General features: G+C 34.5%; 2 protein-coding genes across 8 annotated transcripts in view; both read left to right on the top strand.

The window, feature by feature from the left end:
* Positions 1 to 19,659, top strand: part of LOC100118006 (titin) — a 100,685-nt gene extending 81,026 nt beyond the window's left edge. For 4 of the 5 annotated variants that reach the window (XM_031933610.2, XM_031933609.2, XM_031933615.2 and 1 more), the window contains 22 exons: positions 68 to 93; positions 1,675 to 9,706; positions 9,953 to 10,000; positions 10,860 to 10,967; positions 11,036 to 11,188; positions 11,272 to 11,635; positions 11,736 to 12,051; positions 12,143 to 12,431; positions 13,071 to 13,203; positions 13,308 to 13,744; positions 13,831 to 14,100; positions 15,052 to 15,433; positions 15,524 to 15,678; positions 15,761 to 16,051; positions 16,130 to 16,271; positions 16,370 to 16,694; positions 16,790 to 16,940; positions 17,273 to 17,377; positions 17,450 to 17,647; positions 17,746 to 18,051; positions 18,191 to 19,228; positions 19,504 to 19,659. In XM_031933610.2, the coding sequence (XP_031789470.1) occupies positions 68 to 93; positions 1,675 to 9,706; positions 9,953 to 10,000; positions 10,860 to 10,967; positions 11,036 to 11,188; positions 11,272 to 11,635; positions 11,736 to 12,051; positions 12,143 to 12,431; positions 13,071 to 13,203; positions 13,308 to 13,744; positions 13,831 to 14,100; positions 15,052 to 15,433; positions 15,524 to 15,678; positions 15,761 to 16,051; positions 16,130 to 16,271; positions 16,370 to 16,694; positions 16,790 to 16,940; positions 17,273 to 17,377; positions 17,450 to 17,647; positions 17,746 to 18,051; positions 18,191 to 18,390 (12,431 nt within the window). In that variant the 3' untranslated portion in view covers positions 18,391 to 19,228; positions 19,504 to 19,659. The remainder of the gene's footprint in view (positions 1 to 67; positions 94 to 1,674; positions 9,707 to 9,952; positions 10,001 to 10,859; positions 10,968 to 11,035; positions 11,189 to 11,271; positions 11,636 to 11,735; positions 12,052 to 12,142; positions 12,432 to 13,070; positions 13,204 to 13,307; positions 13,745 to 13,830; positions 14,101 to 15,051; positions 15,434 to 15,523; positions 15,679 to 15,760; positions 16,052 to 16,129; positions 16,272 to 16,369; positions 16,695 to 16,789; positions 16,941 to 17,272; positions 17,378 to 17,449; positions 17,648 to 17,745; positions 18,052 to 18,190; positions 19,229 to 19,503) is intronic. The other variant, XM_031933611.1, reaches the window with a different exon arrangement.
* Positions 19,660 to 20,794: 1,135 nt separating this feature from the next.
* Positions 20,795 to 22,172, top strand: LOC116415762 (TBC1 domain family member 13-like). 3 transcript variants are annotated; one of them, XM_032598921.1, is made up of 4 exons: positions 20,796 to 21,438; positions 21,499 to 21,816; positions 21,890 to 22,004; positions 22,099 to 22,163. In XM_032598921.1, the coding sequence occupies exons 1-3, from the start codon at positions 21,265 to 21,267 to the stop codon at positions 21,947 to 21,949; spliced, it is 552 nt and encodes a 183-aa protein (XP_032454812.1). In that variant the 5' UTR covers positions 20,796 to 21,264; the 3' UTR covers positions 21,950 to 22,004; positions 22,099 to 22,163. The 3 variants fall into 3 exon arrangements, with proteins under 3 accessions (XP_032454804.1, XP_031776784.1, XP_032454812.1); XM_032598913.1 differs by having other exon boundaries at positions 20,795 to 21,816; XM_031920924.2 differs by having other exon boundaries at positions 20,795 to 21,816; positions 21,890 to 22,172.
* The last annotated feature ends 46 nt before the right edge of the window (positions 22,173 to 22,218 follow it).

Genomic DNA, 22,218 nt, shown 5'->3' with positions numbered 1-22,218 from the left:
TGTAATTTTAGTCTACGCCTTTTTCATTGATTACTCTGCATTTATAGTAATAAATTATATTTTTTAGGTAAACACATGGATGTAGAACATGAGGTAAGCTTAATATATATATATATATATATATATATATATATATATTTTTTTTTTTTTTTTTCTGTAGAGTTATAATTTCATATTTTTAAAGTAATCTATCCTGATCACCTTGATTAGGCTTTTATAATCGCTCTGTGCATAGTTGCAAGGGATAGTGATAGGGTCACGATTATTCGAATATATACCTTAACCTTTACTTACCCCTTGTGCAAAGAGTTGTAAATATAGTATTAATAGTTAATATGTATGTACATCTGATGCTCCTAAACTCACCTCAGATACGGCGAGATATTGGGCCTCCCAATGGTTAACTTCAAAGAACACCACGAATTACTTTAAGCACGATATTCCCTGAAGTTTGTAGTTGGGAACTGGTTCAAATAATTGTGACTCTACTACTAACATGGGACAATTTATTAACAGTTATACTGCCCTGAGTTAGGAAAGTAAAGTGACGCTAAAGGACGCTTTCTACTTTTTTAAATGTATCATAATAGTTTGCTAGGTTATAAATTGGAAATGTTCTAGTACATTTGTAATATTCTATTGAAATAGAAAACAAAATTATCAATAATTAATAAACCTAGTAAATATTAGTTGCTATTTATTACCAAGCATAACAGTAAAAGTAAATTTTCCTACATCACTCATATTTACTAAGAAACATAAAACTAAAGTTTGCAATAGCGACAATACTAGTATAGTCGAATGCACTTGCGAGCATTGCGGACATATCTTTATACAAAATTTAGACTTTGTAACCTTCGTTTAATATTAAAATCTTTTGAAATTTTGTTTAAGTAAATTAAATACTATCAAATAAAATTATTAACAATTTAGTACTAGCTTATATAAAAGCGTGTTTATTATTAAGTGATTAAGATATTAGAGATCTATTAAAATCAATTATTAAAGTCATAATTCGGAACTACAAATCTACTAACTCAATTGCACAGCTTGCATAATTAGTTTATGGAATTTTATGAATGTAACTATTACATCAGTATACTTAGAATTGAAATTAAAATCAGTAATAACGCTAAAATTGTAGTTTTAATTTTTCTTCGATAAGCTAATAATATTTGATACATTACACGCCAAAACTGTCTAAACGCTTTTATTTATTATTAAGTTTTACTTACAAAGTTAAAAAATGTCAATTAAATTCATGAACGAAAATACTATTTTTCGATACTACTGTGAAAGCGTTTTGTTTTACACGAGTAGGAGATTATTACCGAGAGTGATGAATATCCAAGTGGATAATCATCTTTTGCGTGATTATCAAACCCTGTTCACCGATTAAGAATGCGTAACTTAATATCTCGTCATACACTAAATGAAAATAACACATGAATTAATAAATTAGTTAATTAACGTTTTGTTAATAAGTATAGCAATAAAAAATCTCTCTAATAAAAATTAAGGTATAGGATCAACAAAACAAAATAATATAAATTTTAAATACTTCTGCAATAAATTATCTTATGTATTTTCCATGATATAAAAATGAGTTAAACGTCAATGAAATATTCTTAGTATATACATTTATAATAATTCACATATTATTTTTAATTTCAGGGAATTATACAAGAAGACAATATTCCATTGGACACGATTTCTAATTTAGATAAAGAAATTATTACTAAAAAGAAGAAACCAAAGAAAATCTTAAAAACAACAAAAAAGATTGAAAACGAAAAACACGAATCTACAGCATTATATGAGGAGGAAAATATCGAATCTTATGAAGAAATTAGGGATACACAGCCGGCTGTAGATACGGCACTTAGAAAATTCTCTTTATTGGAATCTATTGAAGTTGTACAACCAATTGCTGAAACTTTTACAGATGATGTCAAAGACCAGTTATTAAAAGAATTTAAAGCGTCCGAAATTACAGAAGATATTGTTGACGAAATAACGAATTTCAAAGTAAAAATTCTAAAGGCTCCTAAAATCGAAGAGATTTCACCTCTTGATTTAGAGCAATCTCAAGAACTCCCACAAGAATTAGCAGACCATGACAATATAAAGCCTACAAAAACAGTTATTTTAAAAGAAGGTGTTAAAATTTCCGAAATACATCTTGGTACACAAGCAGTTGAATTCACGACTGAAAAGAATGAAGCGGAAAAAGCGTTTGATACAATTGAAGACTTAGATACTGCTCATGTAACCAAAGCTAATATTTCAAATGCCCCATGTGAAATGCTCGAAACAATAACTTCTGAATCGATAAATATCTTGCAAGCTGCAGATACCACATCAGCTATGGCAGAATCTGTAATAGATATTCAAGAAGGTATTGAATCATCTGAACTTATTCCACAACTGACTGTTGCATCGATTCCGGATGCTATCAAAACTGATTATAAAGTGACAGAGACTTTACAAGAAAAGGAATCTGACATAGTGCAACCAGTTCCCAGTCCAATCATTAAAAAAGATGACGAGAAATATAAAGAAAAACAATTGCCATCAACGAAGAAACCCAAAAAGAAGAAAGTAGCGTTTAAAATCGAAGAACAGAAAGTAGTATTTCCGGAAAAACGATTAGAGACTGCAACTGTTAAAGAAGTAGAAACCTTGATCATAAAAGATTCTGTAGATTCTGAGTCCATACCAGAAAAAATATTATTAAATGAAGAGGAAATCGTAAAACCCATTAAACCAAAAAAGAAAAAAGCTGACTATGAAGAATGGGTAGAACCAGAATATATTCCCCCAGTGTTAGAACCAATGCCAGAAAAAATTCAGTGGGAACCAAAGAGAAAGAAGGAAAAAGCTAAAATAACACCCGAAGTTCGAAAGCTCGTCCCGATGAAAATTGAAAGGATAGAAATCAAGCCCACAAAATTAGAGTTTACACCAGCCTCCAAAGAAGTTCAGTTTGCAACAATAAAATTGAAGAAGACTACAATTCCGAAACGAAGAGAATCAAAATCAACGAAAGTACCTAAAATTCGACTAAAGAGTAGAATCACATTTGTATCCGATTGGCCAGCGCCTTTACAGAAACCAGCTATTACAATTATAGAAGAAAATCCATTACAAAATGGTACACTATCCAGAAATCTAGATGAGGCAGAAAAGGTACTTAAAAAGAAGTACAAAAAGAAGAAATTACCCGAAAAAGAAATAACTGACTTAGAAAAATTGGATAAAGAATTTGAAGAGTTAAAAAAGAAACCTTTGGAAAAAATAGAAGATAAATCTATCTATGAAAAACCGCAGAAAGCACCGAAAGGAAAATCACCAGACGACGTCAAAAAGTTAAAAGTAGGTAAGGGAAAATTACCAGAACAAGAAGATGTACCAGAAGATATAAAGCTAAAGAAAACACCAATGAAAAAAACAGAAGAGACAGATAAAGCACCAACAGAGCTGAAATCCAAGGAGAAGCCAATTACATCTGAAGAAGAGGAAAAAATTAAGCCGGAATTCACAATAACGCCAGAGGATTTCATACCTTCCGAACATGATAAACCGGAGTTAGAAAAATTCATACCGGATCAAGAACAAAAACTAGAAGAAGAATTGCCTGAAAAAATGCCAGATAAATACAAACGTCCTGAAAGAAAGCGTAAAGAACAAGATATTGAACAAATTCCGATCATAAAAGGAAAAGCAAAGCCAAAAGAACCGCAGGATGAGATAGATGTTAAGTTTAGAATTCCTGAACGAGATAAACCTGTCGAAGAACCTGACAAGATTAATTTGAAGCCCTGGAAAAAAGATGAACCTGAAAAGGTGGAAAATAAGAAAATTGATGGTGATCTTAACTTGGACAAATTGCCCTCTAAAGTCGACAACGAAGATATAGACCATAAAAAGCCGTCGAAAAAGACACAGAAATCTGTTTTTACTGACGAGATGCCTGAAAAGTTTGAAAAAACCCTCACGGTTAGTGAAACTCCCGATGAGGTTTTTACAGATGATATTACATCAACAAAAAAAGACGAGAAACAAGATAATACACAAGATCAACAGAAAGACAGTGAGATACCTGTAACAGTGCTTGATGATAAACCGGAAGACATAGAAGAGATTCCACTTGATAAAGTTACTAAAAAACCTAAAAAGAAGAAAACGGTTATAAAGAAGGCTGACTATGAAGAATGGGTAGAACCAGAATATATTCCCCCAGTGTTAGAACCAATGCCAGAAAAAATTCAGTGGGAACCAAAGAAAAAGAAAGAAAAAGCTAAAATAACACCCGAATTTCAGAAACTTGTTCCGATAAAGATTGAAAGAAAAGAAATTAGACCTACAAAATTGAAGTATGTACAACCTACCGAAGAAGTTCAGTTTGCTACTATAAAACTGAAAAAGACTACTATTCCAAAACGACGGGAATCAAAGTCAATAAAGGTACCTAAAATCCGACTGAAAAGTAGAATAACATTTATATCTGACTGGCCAGCTCCCTTGCAGTTGCCAACCATTACAATTATAGAAGAAAATCCTCTACAAAACGGAATATTATCTAGAAATATTGACGAAGCAGAAAAAGTACTTAAGAAAACTTATAAAAAGAAGAAATTACCAGAAAAAGAAATGATTGATTTAGAAAAATTAGACAAAGAGTTTGAAGAATTAAAAAAGAAGCCTTTAGAAGAAGTAGAAGATAAATCTATCTATGAGAAACCACAAAAAGTACCAAAAGAAAAGTCACCTGAAGACGTCAAAAAGTTAAAAATAGGTAAAGGGAAACTACCAGAAGAAGAGCATGTACCAGAAGATATTAAACTAAAGAAAACACCAAAAACAAATGTAGAGTACAAGGAGACAAAGCAAACAAGACCGAAAACTAAAGAGAAGCCAGTGAAGGTTGACGCGGATGAAAAACCTAAACCAGAACTTACAATAAAGCCAGACAATTTTATACTTTCCGAACATGATAAACCGGAATTAGAAAAATTCACACCAGATCAAGAACAAAAACCAGAAGTAGAATTGCCTGAAAAAATGCCGGACAAATACAAACGTCCTGAAAGAAAGCGTAAAGAACAAGATATTGAACAAATTTCGATCATAAAAGGAAAACCAAAGCCAGAAGAACCGGAGGTTGAGGTAGATGTTAAGTTCAGAATTCCTGAACGTGATAAACCCGAAGAAGGTGTCGAAAAGATAACACTAAAACCGTGGACAAGGGAGGTGGCAGAAGAACCAAAAAGAGATACCCAAGATGTTTCGCTTGAAACAAAACCTTTATCTTCATCAGAAACTGATAAAGATGAAACTATAAAAGGAGAAAAGATAAAGAAAAAACCAAAAAAGACGCCAGAAGTTACGGAAGCTAAGGAAGGAATAACTATCAAGAAGCCTACAGAAGTAGAAGAAGAAAAAGTGTTGGAGGAGGTAGTCGAAGAAGTAAAGTTAAAAAAGAAACTGAAAAAGAAGCCTAGCATCGAGAAAACAACCGAAGAGATCACGATTACAAAACCAGTAGAGGAAGTCGCAGAAACTAAGCAACCTGAAGAAGTTTCGGCTGAATTGCCTCTAAAGGCAAAACCGAAAAAGGCGCCAGAAGTTACGGAAGCTAAGGAAGAAATAACTATTAAGGAGCCTACAGTATTGAAAGAAGAAAAAGTGGCGGAGGAGGTAGTCGAAGAAGTAAAGTTAAAAAAGAAACCCAAAAAGAAGCTTAGCGTCGAGGAAACTACCGAAGAGATCACGATTACAAAACCAGTAGAGGAAGTCGCGGAAGCTAAGCAACCTGAAGAAGTTTCAGCTGAATTGCCTTTGAAGAAGAAACCGAAGAAGACTCCAGAAGTTATGGAAGCTAAGGAAGAAATAACTATTAAGGAGCCTACAGTATTGGAAGAAGAAAAAGTGGTGGAGGAGGTAGTCGAAGAAGTAAAGTTAAAAAAGAAACCGAAAAAGAAGCCTAGCCTCGAGGAAACGACTGAAGAGATCACGATTACGAAACCAGTGAAAGATATTGCTGATGTCAAACAGCCTGAAGATGTTGTCGCGGATATATCTCTAAAAAAGAAACCAAAAAAGAAACCTGTTGTGGAGGAAGCAGCAGATGGTATGACTATCAAGAAACCAGTTGCTGTTGAGGACGAAAAGGTCGTTGAAGATATTACTGATGAAGTCGTGATCAAGAAAAAACCGAAAAAGAAGCCTAGCCTCGAGGAAACGACTGAAGAGATCACGATTACGAAACCAGTGAAAGATATTGCTGATGTCAAACAGCCTGAGGATCTTGTCGCGGCTATATCTCTCAAAAAGAAACCAAAAAGGAAACCTGTTGTGGAGGAAGCAGCAGATGATATAACTATCAAGAAACCAGTTGCTGTTGAGGACGAAAAGGTCGTTGAAGAAATCACTGAAGAAGTCGTGATCAAGAAACAACCGAAAAAGAAACCTAGCGTCGAGGAAACGACTGAAGAGATCACGATTACGAAACCAGTGAAAGATATTGCTGATGTCAAACAGCCTGAGGATCTTGTCGCGGATATATCTCTCAAAAAGAAACCAAAAAGGAAACCTGTTGTGGAGGAAGCAGCAGATGATATAACTATCAAGAAACCAGTTGCTGTTGAGGACGAAAAGGTCGTTGAAGAAATCACTGAAGAAGTCGTGATCAAGAAACAACCGAAAAAGAAACCTAGCGTCGAGGAAAAAACTGAAGAAATCACGATTACGAAACTAGTGCAAGATATTGCTGATGCCAAACAGCCTGAGGATGTTGTCACGAATATATCTCTAAAAAAGAAACCAAAAAAGAAACCTGTTGTGGATGAAGCAGCAGATGAAGTAACTATTCAAAAGCCCGTTGCTGTCGAGGACGAGAAAGTCGTTGAAGAAATCACTGAAGAAGTCATGATCAAGAAAAAACCGAAAAAGAAGCCTAGCCTCGAGGAAACGACTGAAGAGATCACGATTACGAAACCAGTGAAAGATATTGCTGATGTCAAACAGCCTGAGGATCTTGTCGCGGATATATCTCTCAAAAAGAAACCAAAAAGGAAACCTGTTGTGGAGGAAGCAGCAGATGATATAACTATCAAGAAACCAGTTGCTGTTGAGGACGAAAAGGTCGTTGAAGAAATCACTGAAGAAGTCGTGATCAAGAAACAACCGAAAAAGAAACCTAGCGTCGAGGAAAAAACTGAAGAAATCACGATTACGAAACTAGTGGAAGATATTCCTGATGCCAAACAGCCTGAGGATGTTGTCACGAATATATCTCTAAAAAAGAAACCAAAAAAGAAACCTGTTGTGGATGAAGCAGCAGATGAAGTAACTATTCAAAAGCCCGTTGCTGTCGAGGACGAGAAAGTTGTTGAAGAAATCACTGAAGAAGTCATGATCAAGAAAAAACCGAAAAAGAAGCCTAGCCTCGAGGAAACGACTGAAGAGATCACGATTACGAAACCAGTGAAAGATATTGCTGATGTCAAACAGCCTGAGGATCTTGTCGCGGATATATCTCTCAAAAAGAAACCAAAAAGGAAACCTGTTGTGGAGGAAGCAGCAGATGATATAACTATCAAGAAACCAGTTGCTGTTGAGGACGAAAAGGTCGTTGAAGAAATCACTGAAGAAGTCGTGATCAAGAAACAACCGAAAAAGAAGCCTAGCCTCGAGGAAACGACTGAAGAGATCACGATTACGAAACCAGTGAAAGATATTGCTGATGTCAAACAGCCTGAGGATCTTGTCGCGGATATATCTCTCAAAAAGAAACCAAAAAGGAAACCTGTTGTGGAGGAAGCAGCAGATGATATAACTATCAAGAAACCAGTTGCTGTTGAGGACGAAAAGGTCGTTGAAGATATTACTGATGAAGTCGTGATCAAGAAAAAACCGAAAAAGAAGCCTAGCCTCGAGGAAACGACTGAAGAGATCACGATTACGAAACCAGTGGAAGATATTGCTGATGTCAAACAGCCTGAGGATGTTGTCGCGGATATATCCCTCGAAAAGAAACCAAAAAAGAAACCTGTTGTGGAGGAAGCAGCAGATGAAGTAACTATACAAAAGCCAGTTGCAGTTAAGGACGAGAAAGTCGTTGAAGATATTACTGACGAAGTCGTGATCAAGAGGAAGCCGAAGAAGAAGCCTAGCCTCGAAGAAACGACTGAAGAGATCACGATTACGAAACCAGTGAAAGATATTGCTGATGTCAAACAGCCTGAGGATCTTGTCGCGGATATATCTCTCAAAAAGAAACCAAAAAGGAAACCTGTTGTGGAGGAAGCAGCAGATGATATAACTATCAAGAAACCAGTTGCTGTTGAGGACGAAAAGGTCGTTGAAGATATTACTGATGAAGTCGTGATCAAGAAAAAACCGAAAAAGAAGCCTAGCCTCGAGGAAACGACTGAAGAGATCACGATTACGAAACCAGTGGAAGATATTGCTGATGTCAAACAGCCTGAGGATCTTGTCGCGGATATATCTCTCAAAAAGAAACCAAAAAGGAAACCTGTTGTGGAGGAAGCAGCAGATGATATAACTATCAAGAAACCAGTTGCTGTTGAGGACGAAAAGGTCGTTGAAGATATTACTGATGAAGTCGTGATCAAGAGGAAGCCGAAGAAGAAGCCTAGCCTCGAAGAAACGACTGAAGAGATCACGATTACGAAACCAGTGAAAGATATTGCTGATGTCAAACAGCCTGAGGATGTTGTCGCGGATATATCTCTAAAAAAGAAATCAGAAAAGAAACCTGTTGTGGAGGAAGCAGCAGATGAAGTAACTATACAAAAGCCAGTTGCAGTTAAGAACGAGAAAATCGTTGAAGAAATCACTGAAGAAATCGTGATCAAGAAACAACCGAAAAAGAAACCTAGCGTCGAGGAAAAAACTGAAGAGATCACGATTACGAAACCAGTGGAAGATATTGCTGATGTCAAACAGCCTGAGGATGTTGTCGCGGATATATCTCTAAAAAAGAAACCAGAAAAGAAACCTGTTGTGGAGGAAGCAGCAGATGAAGTAACTATTCAAAAGCCGGTTGCTGTCGAGGACGAGAAGGTTGTGGATGAAATTACTGAGGAGGTTCAAGAATTCACGCTTAAAAGGAAACCGCCTAAATCTGTTCCGAAGCCAATTGAAGAGATTTACGAAGATGTGACAATCAAAAAACTTCGGCCTCGAAAGAAACCTCGCTCTGACCTTAAAGAAATTACTGATGTTGAGAATGTAACATTTAGGCCTCGTACAACAAAAACGAAAGAAGATGTCGAACAAGAATTTAAGATTTCTCTTAATACATACGAAGAAGAAGATATATCCATGTCGGGAAAAGTTAAATTGAAACCTAAAAGAAAGAAGCTTACTTATTCTGAAGAGACTGGCGAAGAAACGATTCAAATTATTGAAAAATATGACGATTGTGGTCCTGTTATTGAAGAAATAATTTACTATTCTGACAAAGATGAGTACAGTATAGATGAACTTGAAACAGATGAATTGCATTTGCCACTCAGACGTAAAACTAAAGGTAGAAAACAGTCTTACACTGTAGAAGAATTGGAAGATGATGTCCGACTCACTTTGAAAACGGACCGAAAGTATTCTTGTGAAGAAACAGATGAATCATTAGCTCTGAAACTTAAACCTCATCGACGAGTATCAACATATGATGAAGGTTCGATAAAAAATATTTTAATAATACTATTAAAACGTAATGTTAATAAGCTGCTTTCAGATGCGTTAATGCTTAACAATACTCATCTACTTAAGTATTGTAAGTATCGTTACCATTTATTCCTATCCATGACTCCTTCGCTTTGCATTTTATTTTACCTATTAGCTGCAGTAAAAAGCATATCGGTTAAGTGGTTATTAAATATATTATTGCGATAAAATAATAATTTTTTCGATTTAATTTCAGAGGAAGCCACGTTGAGTATAACAAAAGAAGAAGACATTGATGAAGAAGGTATATATTATTTCCATTATCCATTTCCTGATTTTTTCTTAATTATTTTAGAAAATAATAGGTTTATAAATTCATGTCTACATATTTACTAAACATAAATAGTAATGATGTCGAAGCTTATCTTGTAACTAGATTACACTTACACTGCAACTACATTTCAATAAGTAATGAGATAACTGAATGTAAATGGTTTGTTTAAAAAAATACAGTTCATTGTTGCAGCTAAAATAAATCCGTCCTCTTGCCACTATTTCGCGTAAAAATGCGCGAGTGAGATGTTGGTTAAGAAATAAATTCTTTTATTATATTTAATGCAATTGAAAAGCTATTTATAAAAGTATAATTTCAATTAAATGTTACAAAAATTATAATGAAATATCAGTACAGTTATTCTTTTTTTATTATAAGTAAGAATTGACAAAGAGTATTGAAATCGTTTTAAACTTTTGCCTATAGCTATGTTAGAAAAAGAAACTTTAGACGGGTAAATCATTATAAACTAATGTAAAAAAAGACATATGAATATCTAACCTACTACAGTGAATTTATTATTATAGTAATTTTTATATCATAAATACTGAACGTAAAAAATTAATTGCTCTTAGACCTTAGATCAAATCTATAAAGTTTGTGTAGAATATCATTAGAAAATTATGATTCATTCAAACATTGAAAAAATGATCTTTATTGATTTTATACTATCCTAGAAGTACGCATGTATTGATTTTGTAAAAAACTTTCGTAACCAAATTTTGTTAAAATATTATGAACTTCGTAATTATAAAGTATCATTTAAATTAGTTTAAAATTAGAAGAATTAATTATCTATAACGTTTTCTACAATAATGTTACCTAACAGTTGAATATGCTGTACGAAATGGAGATGCAATGTTTTCTATCTGCTCCTACGTAGCAGAAACGGATGAAGCAATCAATTTAGTAGAAGGGGAAAGAGTTTACATTATAGGTACGTATTATGCCAAAGTAATTTATTTAGTATTTATTAATTCTTATAAATGTTGTTAATGACTTTAGAGCATACTAATTCTGACTGGTGGTTCGTGAGAAAAAACATAACTCAGGAAAAAGGATGGGTACCAGCTCAATATCTTCTTGACGAAGCACAGTATACAATTTACTTACAGCGAAAACTCCACGAAAAAATTGACAAGCTACCAGTATTTGAAAGTATGTCTAGTATTTACATATTAAATAGCAATATTAATAATGAAAAAGAATGTTGTATTTACTTTGGTTGCATTTATGTTTAGAACCGGCTCCTGGGGATAAGACTAGCGCTCCTCGTTTTATAGAAAAACTTCAACCGATACATACACCTGATGGGTATACTGTACAGTTCGAATGCCAAGTAGAAGGCATTCCTCGACCCCAAATAACTTGGTTTAGACAAACAGCAATAATTAAGCCTTCACCAGATTTCCAAATGTTCTATGACGAGGACAATGTAGCAACGCTCATCATTAAAGAAGTATTTCCTGAAGACGCCGGCACATTCACCTGTGTAGCGAAAAATACTGCTGGATTTGCGTCGAGTACTACTGAGTTAACTGTAGAAATACCTGGATCTGAACACGGCTCAGATATAACTTTACTTTCAAGAAAAAGCTTATCAAGGTACAAAGTTAATTCATCATCAAGTAAAATATAATAATTAAATAATAAGTAGTCAACAAAATATATTTCAATTCTATTCTAAAATCTCTTACGTTATTAGGGAATCATCATTAGCAGATATATTAGAAGGAATTCCACCTACATTCTCCAAACAACCGAAAGCAAAATGTGTTAAAGAAGGAGAGGATGTGATTATTGAATGTAGGCTGGTTGCAGTTCCGGAACCAGAAATTACTTGGGTTTATGAAAACAAAAAAATAACATCCAAAGATAATGTTATTGTTGCAACAGAAAGTGATATGCACATGTATTGCAGTGTAATTAAAATAACGAAAGTATTGAAACAACAAGAAGGAAAATACACTATAATAGCTAAAAATAGAGAAGGAGAAGCTATTATAGAAATGCCGCTAAAGGTAAATAAATAGCAACGGAAGAATCAGTTAAAGTTTGATTGGATTTTTATAAATGTTATATCATTGCATTGATATTATTTCAATAATTTAGGTCCAAACCGGTAATCAAGAGCCTCCAGAAATTTTGGAGCCATTAAAACCTTTTGCTGTCAGAGAAGGAGAAACTGTAGTACTCTCAACCCAAATAGTAGGAAACCCATCACCAAAAATAACATGGTTTAAAGAGGGTCAAACACTCCGTGGATCAATGCCCAAAAAAGATGGAAATATTAATACATTAACTTTAATTCAACCCCGAATCGCTGATTCTGGAGAGTATTCAGTAATAGCTAAAAACGAACTTGGTACCGCAGAAACCAAAGCCACCCTTACAGTTGAAGGTAAATTAACGATTGTATAGTTTAATAATTTGAAAAAAAATGTATTATAACCTTTTCATCGTTTTTATAATTAAATCAATATTGCTTGCTTTTTTGATGCAAATAATATGCTTATTATTAACTTAAATGTTTGCGCTTCAACGTGTATTACAGCTGCTGCTACTTTAGATGCTGCGTTAGCTCTTGCAGTAGAATTAGCTAAAGAAGATTACTCGGCGCTACATCCAATTAAGGGTATTGGTTAAGCAGTTGATATGCAACTATGATTCAAAAAATATTTTTTCAATATTAGTTATTACAATATATCTGTAAAAATAATATCAATTCCAGTTAAATAAAAACAAATGTATGCATTCATGCTTACAGAACTAGCTAAATAAAAAAAAAATAATAATTGAATCTTTGAAAAAAATAATCAACCTATAAAATAGTTAAAATCATACAAAGAAGAAAGTTGTTCATTATATTACAAAGAAGAAATTTCCTTTTTTAACAAACATTATTATTTAAGCCAACGTATATTTATTCACATCTTTTATGATGTTCAATGATTACTTCAACTATTTTGCATGTGTGTTACTTTGTACCTGCACATTAATTGAACTCAGAAAGATAATCAAATTAACTTATTTTTCATAGAAATACCTAGTGGAGCTCCAGAACCACCGTTGTTTACGGAAAGATTTCAAGAACTAACCGTCCCCGAAAAAGGAACATTTAAACTCATAGCTAAGGTCACAGGCAATCCAGTGCCGGAAGTTACATGGCTAAGGTAGACATGAATTTTAATATTTAAAGTTTTGAATAGACCAAGCAGTTGGTTTATTCAAAATTTAATTGAAATGTTTAACTAACCCAATTTCTTTATAATTACAGAAATAACAAACCTTTAGATAAATCTCCGAATATAACTGAAAGTTATGATGGTGAAAATATTTCACTAGAAATAAGAAATGCTAACTCGGAAGTTGATGCAGGAGACTATAAATGTCTAGCTGTAAATCCAGTAGGTAAAACATCTCACGGTGCAAAAATTACCGTAGATGTAGACAAGGTTATGTTCACAAAGAAACTGGAAAGAAGAAAAACCATTGATGAATATAAATGTTTGGAATTAACTTGTGAGACTTCACATACCGTTTCAACAACATGGTGGCATAACGACAAAGAAATCAGTGGTATGGATCATCGGGAAGTAATTCAAGAAGGAAAAATTCATAAACTTGTTATTAAACGCATCAGTCAAACTGATGAGGGTACCTACAAGTGCACAGTTAAAAATCAAAAAACATTCTGTGATGTGACAGTCAAAGGTAGAGTATATTTATGCATAAAGGTTATCTTTATTCTCAACTTTACTATATGTTTCCTCCTATAAAATTAAAACCTTTGTTTTTAGCTTCAAAGCCTGAATTCGTCAAAAAATTACAAGACTTCGAAGTCACGGAGCGCGAAGAAGCAATTTTAGAAGTAGAAATAACATCTCAAATAGCCGATGTATCGTGGTTCAAAGATGGCGTACCATTAACTCCAACCACTGAAAAAGTGGAGTTTATTAAAGATGGAACTTTGAGGAAACTTTTAATAAGATCTACCTCAATTCAAGATGAAGGTGAATATACTTGTGCTCTAGTAGATCAAGAGTGTACAGCTGAAGTAACTATTGTTGGTAAGTACTTTTTAATAATGATATTAACATATCATAAATTAAAATAAGATAGCGATTTAGCGAAAGTCGTCTAAAATAATTAATAATAGTATATTTCGTATCTAGAATGAGACGTTAGTCTGCGTATAAGGCTTGCAATACGAGTCGTAGGCAACCAAGCACGAGCCGAATTCTCGAAACTGATTACTGTAAACATAAGTGGATAATAACTGATTTTTGTTCACTACTATAAATAATCTCGAAAATCTTAAACACAGTACATGTGTTACAAAGAATAACGTATGGGTTTTTTGATCTCACGTTTTTGTAGAGATTATCTGCACAAGATGCACTTTCCTACAGATCGTGCTTGCTACTGGCCCTTAACTCGTTTTGCAAACGCCACACTCAGTCTAGTTTAAGTGCTTAAGGGCTCAAAGACTTTTGGTCCTTGAGGTAGATGCCTGCAGAAATCAACTGCTTTCTACCATAATTTTAACTGATTAATCAGTTCAAATCCATTAATGTCAATTTGTACTATAGATTACACTAAAATAAGCTAAACAGAAGTTTAGAAGCCATTTTAAAAGTGTAAAATACTTTTACTCGCTAGTTTGACGTCATTGCGACCCTTAAATTTATACATACTAAACGAATTCATGCAAGTCCTTCAAAATCATTGCATCATTATTACTTAATTAATCTCTCTTAAAAAAAGTGATCACCGGGTATTTTGAAGCAGTTAATAAAGCGATTTGATTGGTTGAGAAACAAACAGCCGGGCAGAATAAAGTTATGATTTTGAACTTCTAAACTCAACAAAATTGAGCGCACGAAGCGCGAGTTACATTTATCTACTTTATTTATAAAACATACTCTTAATTTATATGTACATGTGTATATTCATATTAGTTTCAATGTAAGTAACAAGTATTCTTTTGTTAAAATAATACATTGTTTCATATTGTTCAGAATTACCACCTGAGATCATAACAAAAATGCAAGATGTTACTATAGCAGAAGGAGAAAAGGCAACATTTGAAATTGAGCTCACTAAAGGTGATGCTTTGGTACGATGGTTTAAGAACGATCAAGAACTTCAATTTTCAGAGCATATTCAACTTTCTATAGATGGCAAGCGTCAAAAATTGAAAATCTATAATTCAAAAATAGAAGATACAGGTGTTTATTCTTGTCAAGTTGGCGAACAGACTTCAGCAGCCAAGTTAACGGTTGAAGAACCAGGAGTTGAATTTATAAAACGACTGCCTGAAGTTACATTAGTACCTCTAAATGAAGATGCTGCATTCGAAATAGAACTATCAAAACCAAACATTCCAGTCAAGTGGCTAAGGTAAATTGTCAAAAGAAAATGTTTGCATTGAAAATTATACGTTGAAGAAACTTTTGCAATAATAATTGTTTTTGTTCATGAACATTTTAGAAAAGGACAAGAAATTCATAACTCACCCAAGTATATAATTACGGATGATGGACCAAAAAAGAAACTGGTAGTTAAAAAATGCACCGTAGAAGATGCATTGGAATACAGCGTAATTGCCACCAACGTAAAATCATATTCTAAACTTAAAGTTGAAGGTATGGTTACGAAAACATTGTTAATATGAGCGTTATAAAGCCTTCTGATTATACGGTTAATTAATATTTAAAATATCTCTAGTTGTTGAAGCACCACCCACTATTAGTATGGATTCACCGAAGGTATACAAGGTAAAAACTGGTGACGACGTAGAAATGAGCGTAAACTTTACCGCGGCGCCAAAACCAGCAGACGAATGGACTGTTAATGGTTGTGTAATACAGAAATCGAAAAAACTGATACCCACCATCGACGAAGAGTCGGCAACATTAACCATAAAGAAAGTTCAAAAAGATGATGTTGGAGATTACACATTAAAACTCACTAACGTTCATGGAGATACCACAATCAATATTAAACTCATTATAATGCGTAATATAAATTACTTAAGTCAACCAAATGTATATTATTGAATTGATGTCGTTCTGAAAAACATAATTTATTTTATAGAGGTTCCAAGTGCTCCTAGTGCCCCAGAACCAACTAACATTACGAATAACAGCATTACGCTTAACTGGAATAAACCAGCATTTGATGGAAACTGTGAAATAACAGAATACTTTTTAGAATATCGAGAAAAAGAAAAGACAACGTAAGTCAAATGACATGCATATTTTGAGAACAACGACGATTATTTGATTTTTTAATTATAGTATAATAATATTATTTAACTTATATATTATTTTTTAGATGGACCAAAGTATCGGAAAAAATAACAGAGACTATTCATAATATGGCCAAATTAACTACCAATAAAGAATATACATTCCGAACGAAGGCCGTAAATGAAGTTGGACCCAGTGAGCCATCCCCCAATTCGAAGATCATTAAAATTACTGAATCAGCCAAGTTGTCAGAGGATAAACCAGGAGCACCAAGAGGACCATTAGAAGTTTCGGGAATGACTAAAACTTCATTTACCATCAAGTGGCAACCACCAGAAAGCGATGGAGGGTCACCAATAACTGAGTACATCGTTGAAATTAAAGAAACTTCACAAAAAACTTGGAAAAAGGTATTCATTTTGAGATTTATGTTATTGTGATGTATTATTATGTGTAAAGAGTAATTTAACGTACGTTACAACAACAATACTTGGTCTTGTTACAGCTTGGAACAACCAAAGAAGAAATAACATACATAGCAGTGGCAGACTTGAAAACTGACGTATCCTATGACTTCAGGATAACGGCTAAAAACAAAATAGGCACAGGGCCACCATATGTGTCAGAAGAGCCTATAGTAGCGGGTAAAAGGCTAAGTAAGTATAAAAAATATGTTCTTTACCTAACGTCACATGTTTCATTCTTTTGATCACTACTAACAACTGAATATTTAAAACTTGTTTGTTGCCATTCTTGGAACAACTATATTTTTGCTATTAATTGCTTATTAATCTGCTTCAATAATGCTTAGAAATAACGAAAGTTTCCGAAGAGACTATATATGCTTTACTTGGGACTTTTCCTGGTACGAAAGTCATAAGTTGCAAAAGTAAGTTGAGCATAGCTATCTAAAACTATAAATCGCAAGCTAATTACACATTTTCCACTTTTAATGAATATACTAACATAATTTTTTATTTCAATTCAGCACCACCATCACCACCGACCAACGTGCATGTCACCAATATTACGAGCAGAAGTGTGACGCTAAATTGGTCACCGCCAATAAGCAATGGGGGAACTGAAATTACAGGTCAGTTATTTTGAAAATTCGACAGCAAGTATGGTTCACGTAAAATATCACTGACTTGAAAAATCTGTTTAGGTTACATAATCGAAAAGAGACCATTGGCTGGTAAAGGCTCAAGATGGACTAAAGTCGTTACGTTAGACGGCACAGTGCTTTCTCATGTTATCGAGAATTTGAAGGAAAGCGAATTTCTGTTTAGAGTTTTTGCCGAGAATAGTCTAGGCTTGAGCTTACCAGCGACATCAGAACCTGTACTACTCAAATCACATGCCGGTTAGTAATGCAGTACCTTTGTTATTATTTATTGCAGTTTCATGTGAGAAGATTTTATCTTAATTCATCAATTAAAAAATAATTTATTCGTTTTCCAGTGGTACCGTCGCCGCCAACAGCGCCATTGGAAATCAGACAAATTGCTGGCAACACGATATCGATTGGGTGGGGAAGGCCAGAATTCGATGGCGGCGCTCTTCTTGAGGCCTATAAGATTGCAATCAGGGACATCAAAAAGACGATGTGGATGGAAGTCGGGCGGGTCAATGCCGGCATCCAAAAACTGACCATCAAAGATTTGCAGGAAAATCATGAATATCTTTTCAGGATCTACGCAAAGAACGAGGTTGGCTTTAGCGAACCACTTGAATCTGAAGAGCCATTCAAGATTTTACCAGCTTCAGGTAAATTCAATGAATGTCTTACTAAACTGATATACTTGTGATTTCATTCTCTTGCTAAAAATATTGACTGTAAAGTGCAATTAATATATTATTACACAAATAAGACCTTTTACGAATCATTATATAATATGCCTTACAGAGCTAGCAGTAATAGAACCAGTGGCAGAGGCACCAGACCGAGGAGAAACGACCTTGAGCTTCAGTACCGAGAACACGAGCTCCTGGCTTCGCGATCACAACATGGACGCGGATATTCATTCTTACGCCAGGGCCCGACTGCTACGAAAGGACGAGTACTTCTTCCGAATCTGGCACTACGCCAAAAAGCTCTTTGAATAAATAATAAGCGCATTTCCACAAGTATCGCGGACGAAGTTTGCGTACTTTCCTTCAAATTATTATTATTACTTCATTTTCCATTTCACGTGCTCGACGACCCGCTTGTGGCTCAACACCGTACAGTGGGTTCGGCTTTGTCGCGAGACTTTCGAAGAAATGACAAACCGTAATAATAATACTAAAAGACTACGGCTCGAGTTGCAAGACTCGACCTTTATGGAAATTCCTTGCGTGTTCCTTGTATAAAGAATTATTATGAAGAGATATTGCAGAGGAAAACAGACGGAAGCATGCATTACTTATACCGGATGGGTCCTTTATTTATATTTAAAAGTATTTTTTAGGGGTACCGCAGGCGTGGCTGTAACGATGCGAGCTATGGTGTATCAGGCGAGTGCAAAGTCTAGTCAGCACAAAACCTGTGTCGAGCTGTGCTTCTTTAAGTGTAGATCGATAACGACGAGAATTCTCTCGTAAGATCAATGACAACGCCAAGATGTCCCCGAGATGATTAATGTAATTAAAGCAGAATTGCCCAATTGTTCCGTTCCCCAACATGTTTTTTTTCTTAGAGACTTTAAGTATTTAGATTATAAATGAAAAAAGAAGTTGGACCTACCCCGAGACCCCCATCCGTTTTCCCACACTAAATCCTATAAGCCTCTCAGACAGAGTGAATGCGCTCTTGCGAGTAAATATTTTTCTGCATTCATGAACGACGAATTAAATGTGATAAAGAAATCGTTCGCTCGTGGAGCAAAGTTTGTTACGTATATAGGCTGTACGAATTTTATTAAGCGAAAAACGTCATGTTAATAAGCCTTGCAACGTATTTTATGTATGTATATTGAACCTATGTAATATTATATATATATATATATATATATATATATATATATATATATATATATATATATATTTATTAATTGTTACTATAATACTAATTAACAGAACTCCATTACCATTATGTTTAAATAATTAATTTATTTCCAATGTAATTTTTAATCGTGAAAGTGAGTAAACGAGATGTTCAATCGACAGAGACTTTCAGAGCCTCTGATATAATGTATTTAATATGATATATAAATGAATGATTTATTTTTTTCGTTAAAGGAGAGAAATGCCATCCGATGTTGGTGCCCGAGACGTCAATATAGGTGCAGTCAAACATCATGCATTTACCAACATCGCGTCGCATACTCTCAACGATATTTTAAATATAATGTAATAACTTGTATAAAAAGCGATTAAATTATTGCATAAATAATACAGGTTGTTTAGATCAAAATCATACAAATCCTCATACAAAATCCACACATCCTTTTCCTGGTTGTGTTCGTGCTGAAATTACGCAGTTACTTAATAGTTATTAAAATTTAATATACAATTTTCAGAAATAATCACAAACACAGTATCACTTCATATAGTTTCTGAGTGTTTTTCACGTGTTTTGAAAAAGAAATCATGTATACACATATCTGCGTGTGTGTATATGTGTATCTGTGTGTGTGAGTATGTACGTGTATTTTTGGATTCTAAATTCGGAAAAGCATAAATTATCGGCTAGTTTATGTGTAGTGTCCGTTTTTTGCTTCCTCCTAGAGGAAGCTTTGTAATAATAAAATTTTCAGTTTTCAAAAACTAAAAAATACCTTTTCATAACAGCGTGCGCGGAGCTCGACCTTAGAGTCATTTGTTTTGGCGCTAAAGTCATCGACTTAGGCACGCTCTCTCACAGCGTGCGCGGGAACATTTGAAGCGTGCGTGGGGATACCTCGCAAAAAGTTTCGTTAAAAAGAACCAGATTTGATTCAGAAGGTCGAGATGATGATAATGAACCACACGCTGAGGATGAATTTTATCGATTAACCGAAACACAGCAAGCTACATATGGTTCACCGTTGAAAAAACGTAGACAAAACAGTGATGAAAAAAGCGAACAATCATTTACTATTGAAAGCATCGAGAAAAATATTTCTTTTCATTTTAATAATTCTAATGTTACAATTATTGTACATAATCATCATAATTAACTACAATGTACGATACACTATATTTGTGTTTTAGTTTAATATTTTTTGATAAAAGATGTAATAATTTTCTATTAAAAATAAGTCCTTTTTAAATTTGCAAAAATATTTTAGTTTAGTATAATTACACTCGTATATAGCGACAATGTGTGATTTAACGAACTTTTTGTATGAATAAGCTTTCACAGGAGCGTGGCCTATTTCACATTATGAAATAAATTTAATTTGTATAATATACTAATTTAGTATAATGTCGAGCTCCGCGACACTTGTTATGAAAAATAGCATACGCAACTCGTGCGAGAGGAACACGATTTACGCACGCTCGGGCGCGAACTACCACGCGTGCGTAAATCGTGTTCCCCTCGCACTAGTTGCGTAAGGGAGATTCCACATGATTGTACTTCCCTACCCCTTACCCTGTAGCCGTACCGCGTCCGACTTTGTCATCGAGTTTTCATCTACATGATTCTGTGGTCATTGGAGAATTCGATCTGTGAACGTGAAAAGCGCATCTATGTAATGTTTGTATTCGTGTTGCTAGCTCCGATTCGTTTTGTTGACATCGTTCGTCATCGTTTCCGTTTTTCTGTGTTTTTCTGTTCAGCTCCGAAATGACTTTGGCGTAGTTAAAAAGAAAATTTCTAAAAACATATAGTTGCTCAACAGCAAAACAGAAAAACGGAAACGACGACGAACGATGTCGACAAAACGAACTGGAGCAAGGAATATGGATACCCTGGATACCGCTGGATACCGCTGGATACCCTGGATAAAAGAAAGACAAAACTCGATACAGGTATTGAAGAGGTCAACGACATAACCTATACCAGGGACAAATGGGATGAGACTCTGGCCAAGAAGAGAGAGAGAGCTCTACAAGTCCTTCATTGATGATCTTATTGTCATTCCTGGAGAGTCGAACCTGGAGACTGGTAGAGTGGATGTGACCACTGATGATCATTCGTTGAATCTCGATCAAAACAGTAAGTGGCAGACGTTCTTCAAGGACAACAAGGTACTGCTGCAGATCGATAAGGATGTCAGGAGGCTGTGCCCTGATATATCTTTCTTTCAGCTGGGCTGTGAGTATCCTTGTAAAGCCATTATGCACAGCAATGGTCAGAAGAGACTGCATCAGAGAGTTCATCACACTGTGTTGAAGAGTGCCAGTGTGGAGGAAGGGTCTGTGAGTTACCAAGATCGCTGTTTCCGCAAGAAAGGCTGCAGGGGATTACATACCACTGGAGGTTGGCAAGGCCCACTGGGAAGTATTAGAAAGAATGGGAGATTCTGCTTTACGAATCTCATGGCGGAGATCAGAGATTTCTTCATCAAGTGCCTGGATAAAGCCAAGTTTGGGATCAATGCCATGATAAGCAAACTCGATACACAGGTATTGAAGAGAATATAAATTTTGTTATTAAACAATAAGTAGATTGATAATAATTGATTTCTTTTTATTTTAGGTGGAGATTCCAAGCAGCAAAGTACTAGAATGCCATGGTCATTATTATGCCAAATTCTGAAGCGTATATCTGTAACATCTACATTAACGTTTATGCTTGCGTCTGCTGTCTTTATGTAATTTAATATCAACATAATGTTAATGATGTACTTTTATATTACTTTAACTTCATTATACAATATTTCAAAAAAGTTTCACTTGATTTGATAGAATGTATGTACTAATCAAGAGAATCAATACTGTTTCAACATAATAAACTAGAATAAAATACTGTACAAGGCAAATCATTTTTTAGTTAACTAACAATTCATTTAAAACTTATTCAATTGA

Source organism: Nasonia vitripennis, chromosome 1, assembly GCF_009193385.2.
Source record: "Nasonia vitripennis strain AsymCx chromosome 1, Nvit_psr_1.1, whole genome shotgun sequence".
Lineage (NCBI taxonomy): Eukaryota > Metazoa > Arthropoda > Insecta > Hymenoptera > Pteromalidae > Nasonia > Nasonia vitripennis.
Note: the sequence above shows the minus strand (reverse complement) of the source record. Positions and strands in the feature narration are given on the sequence as shown.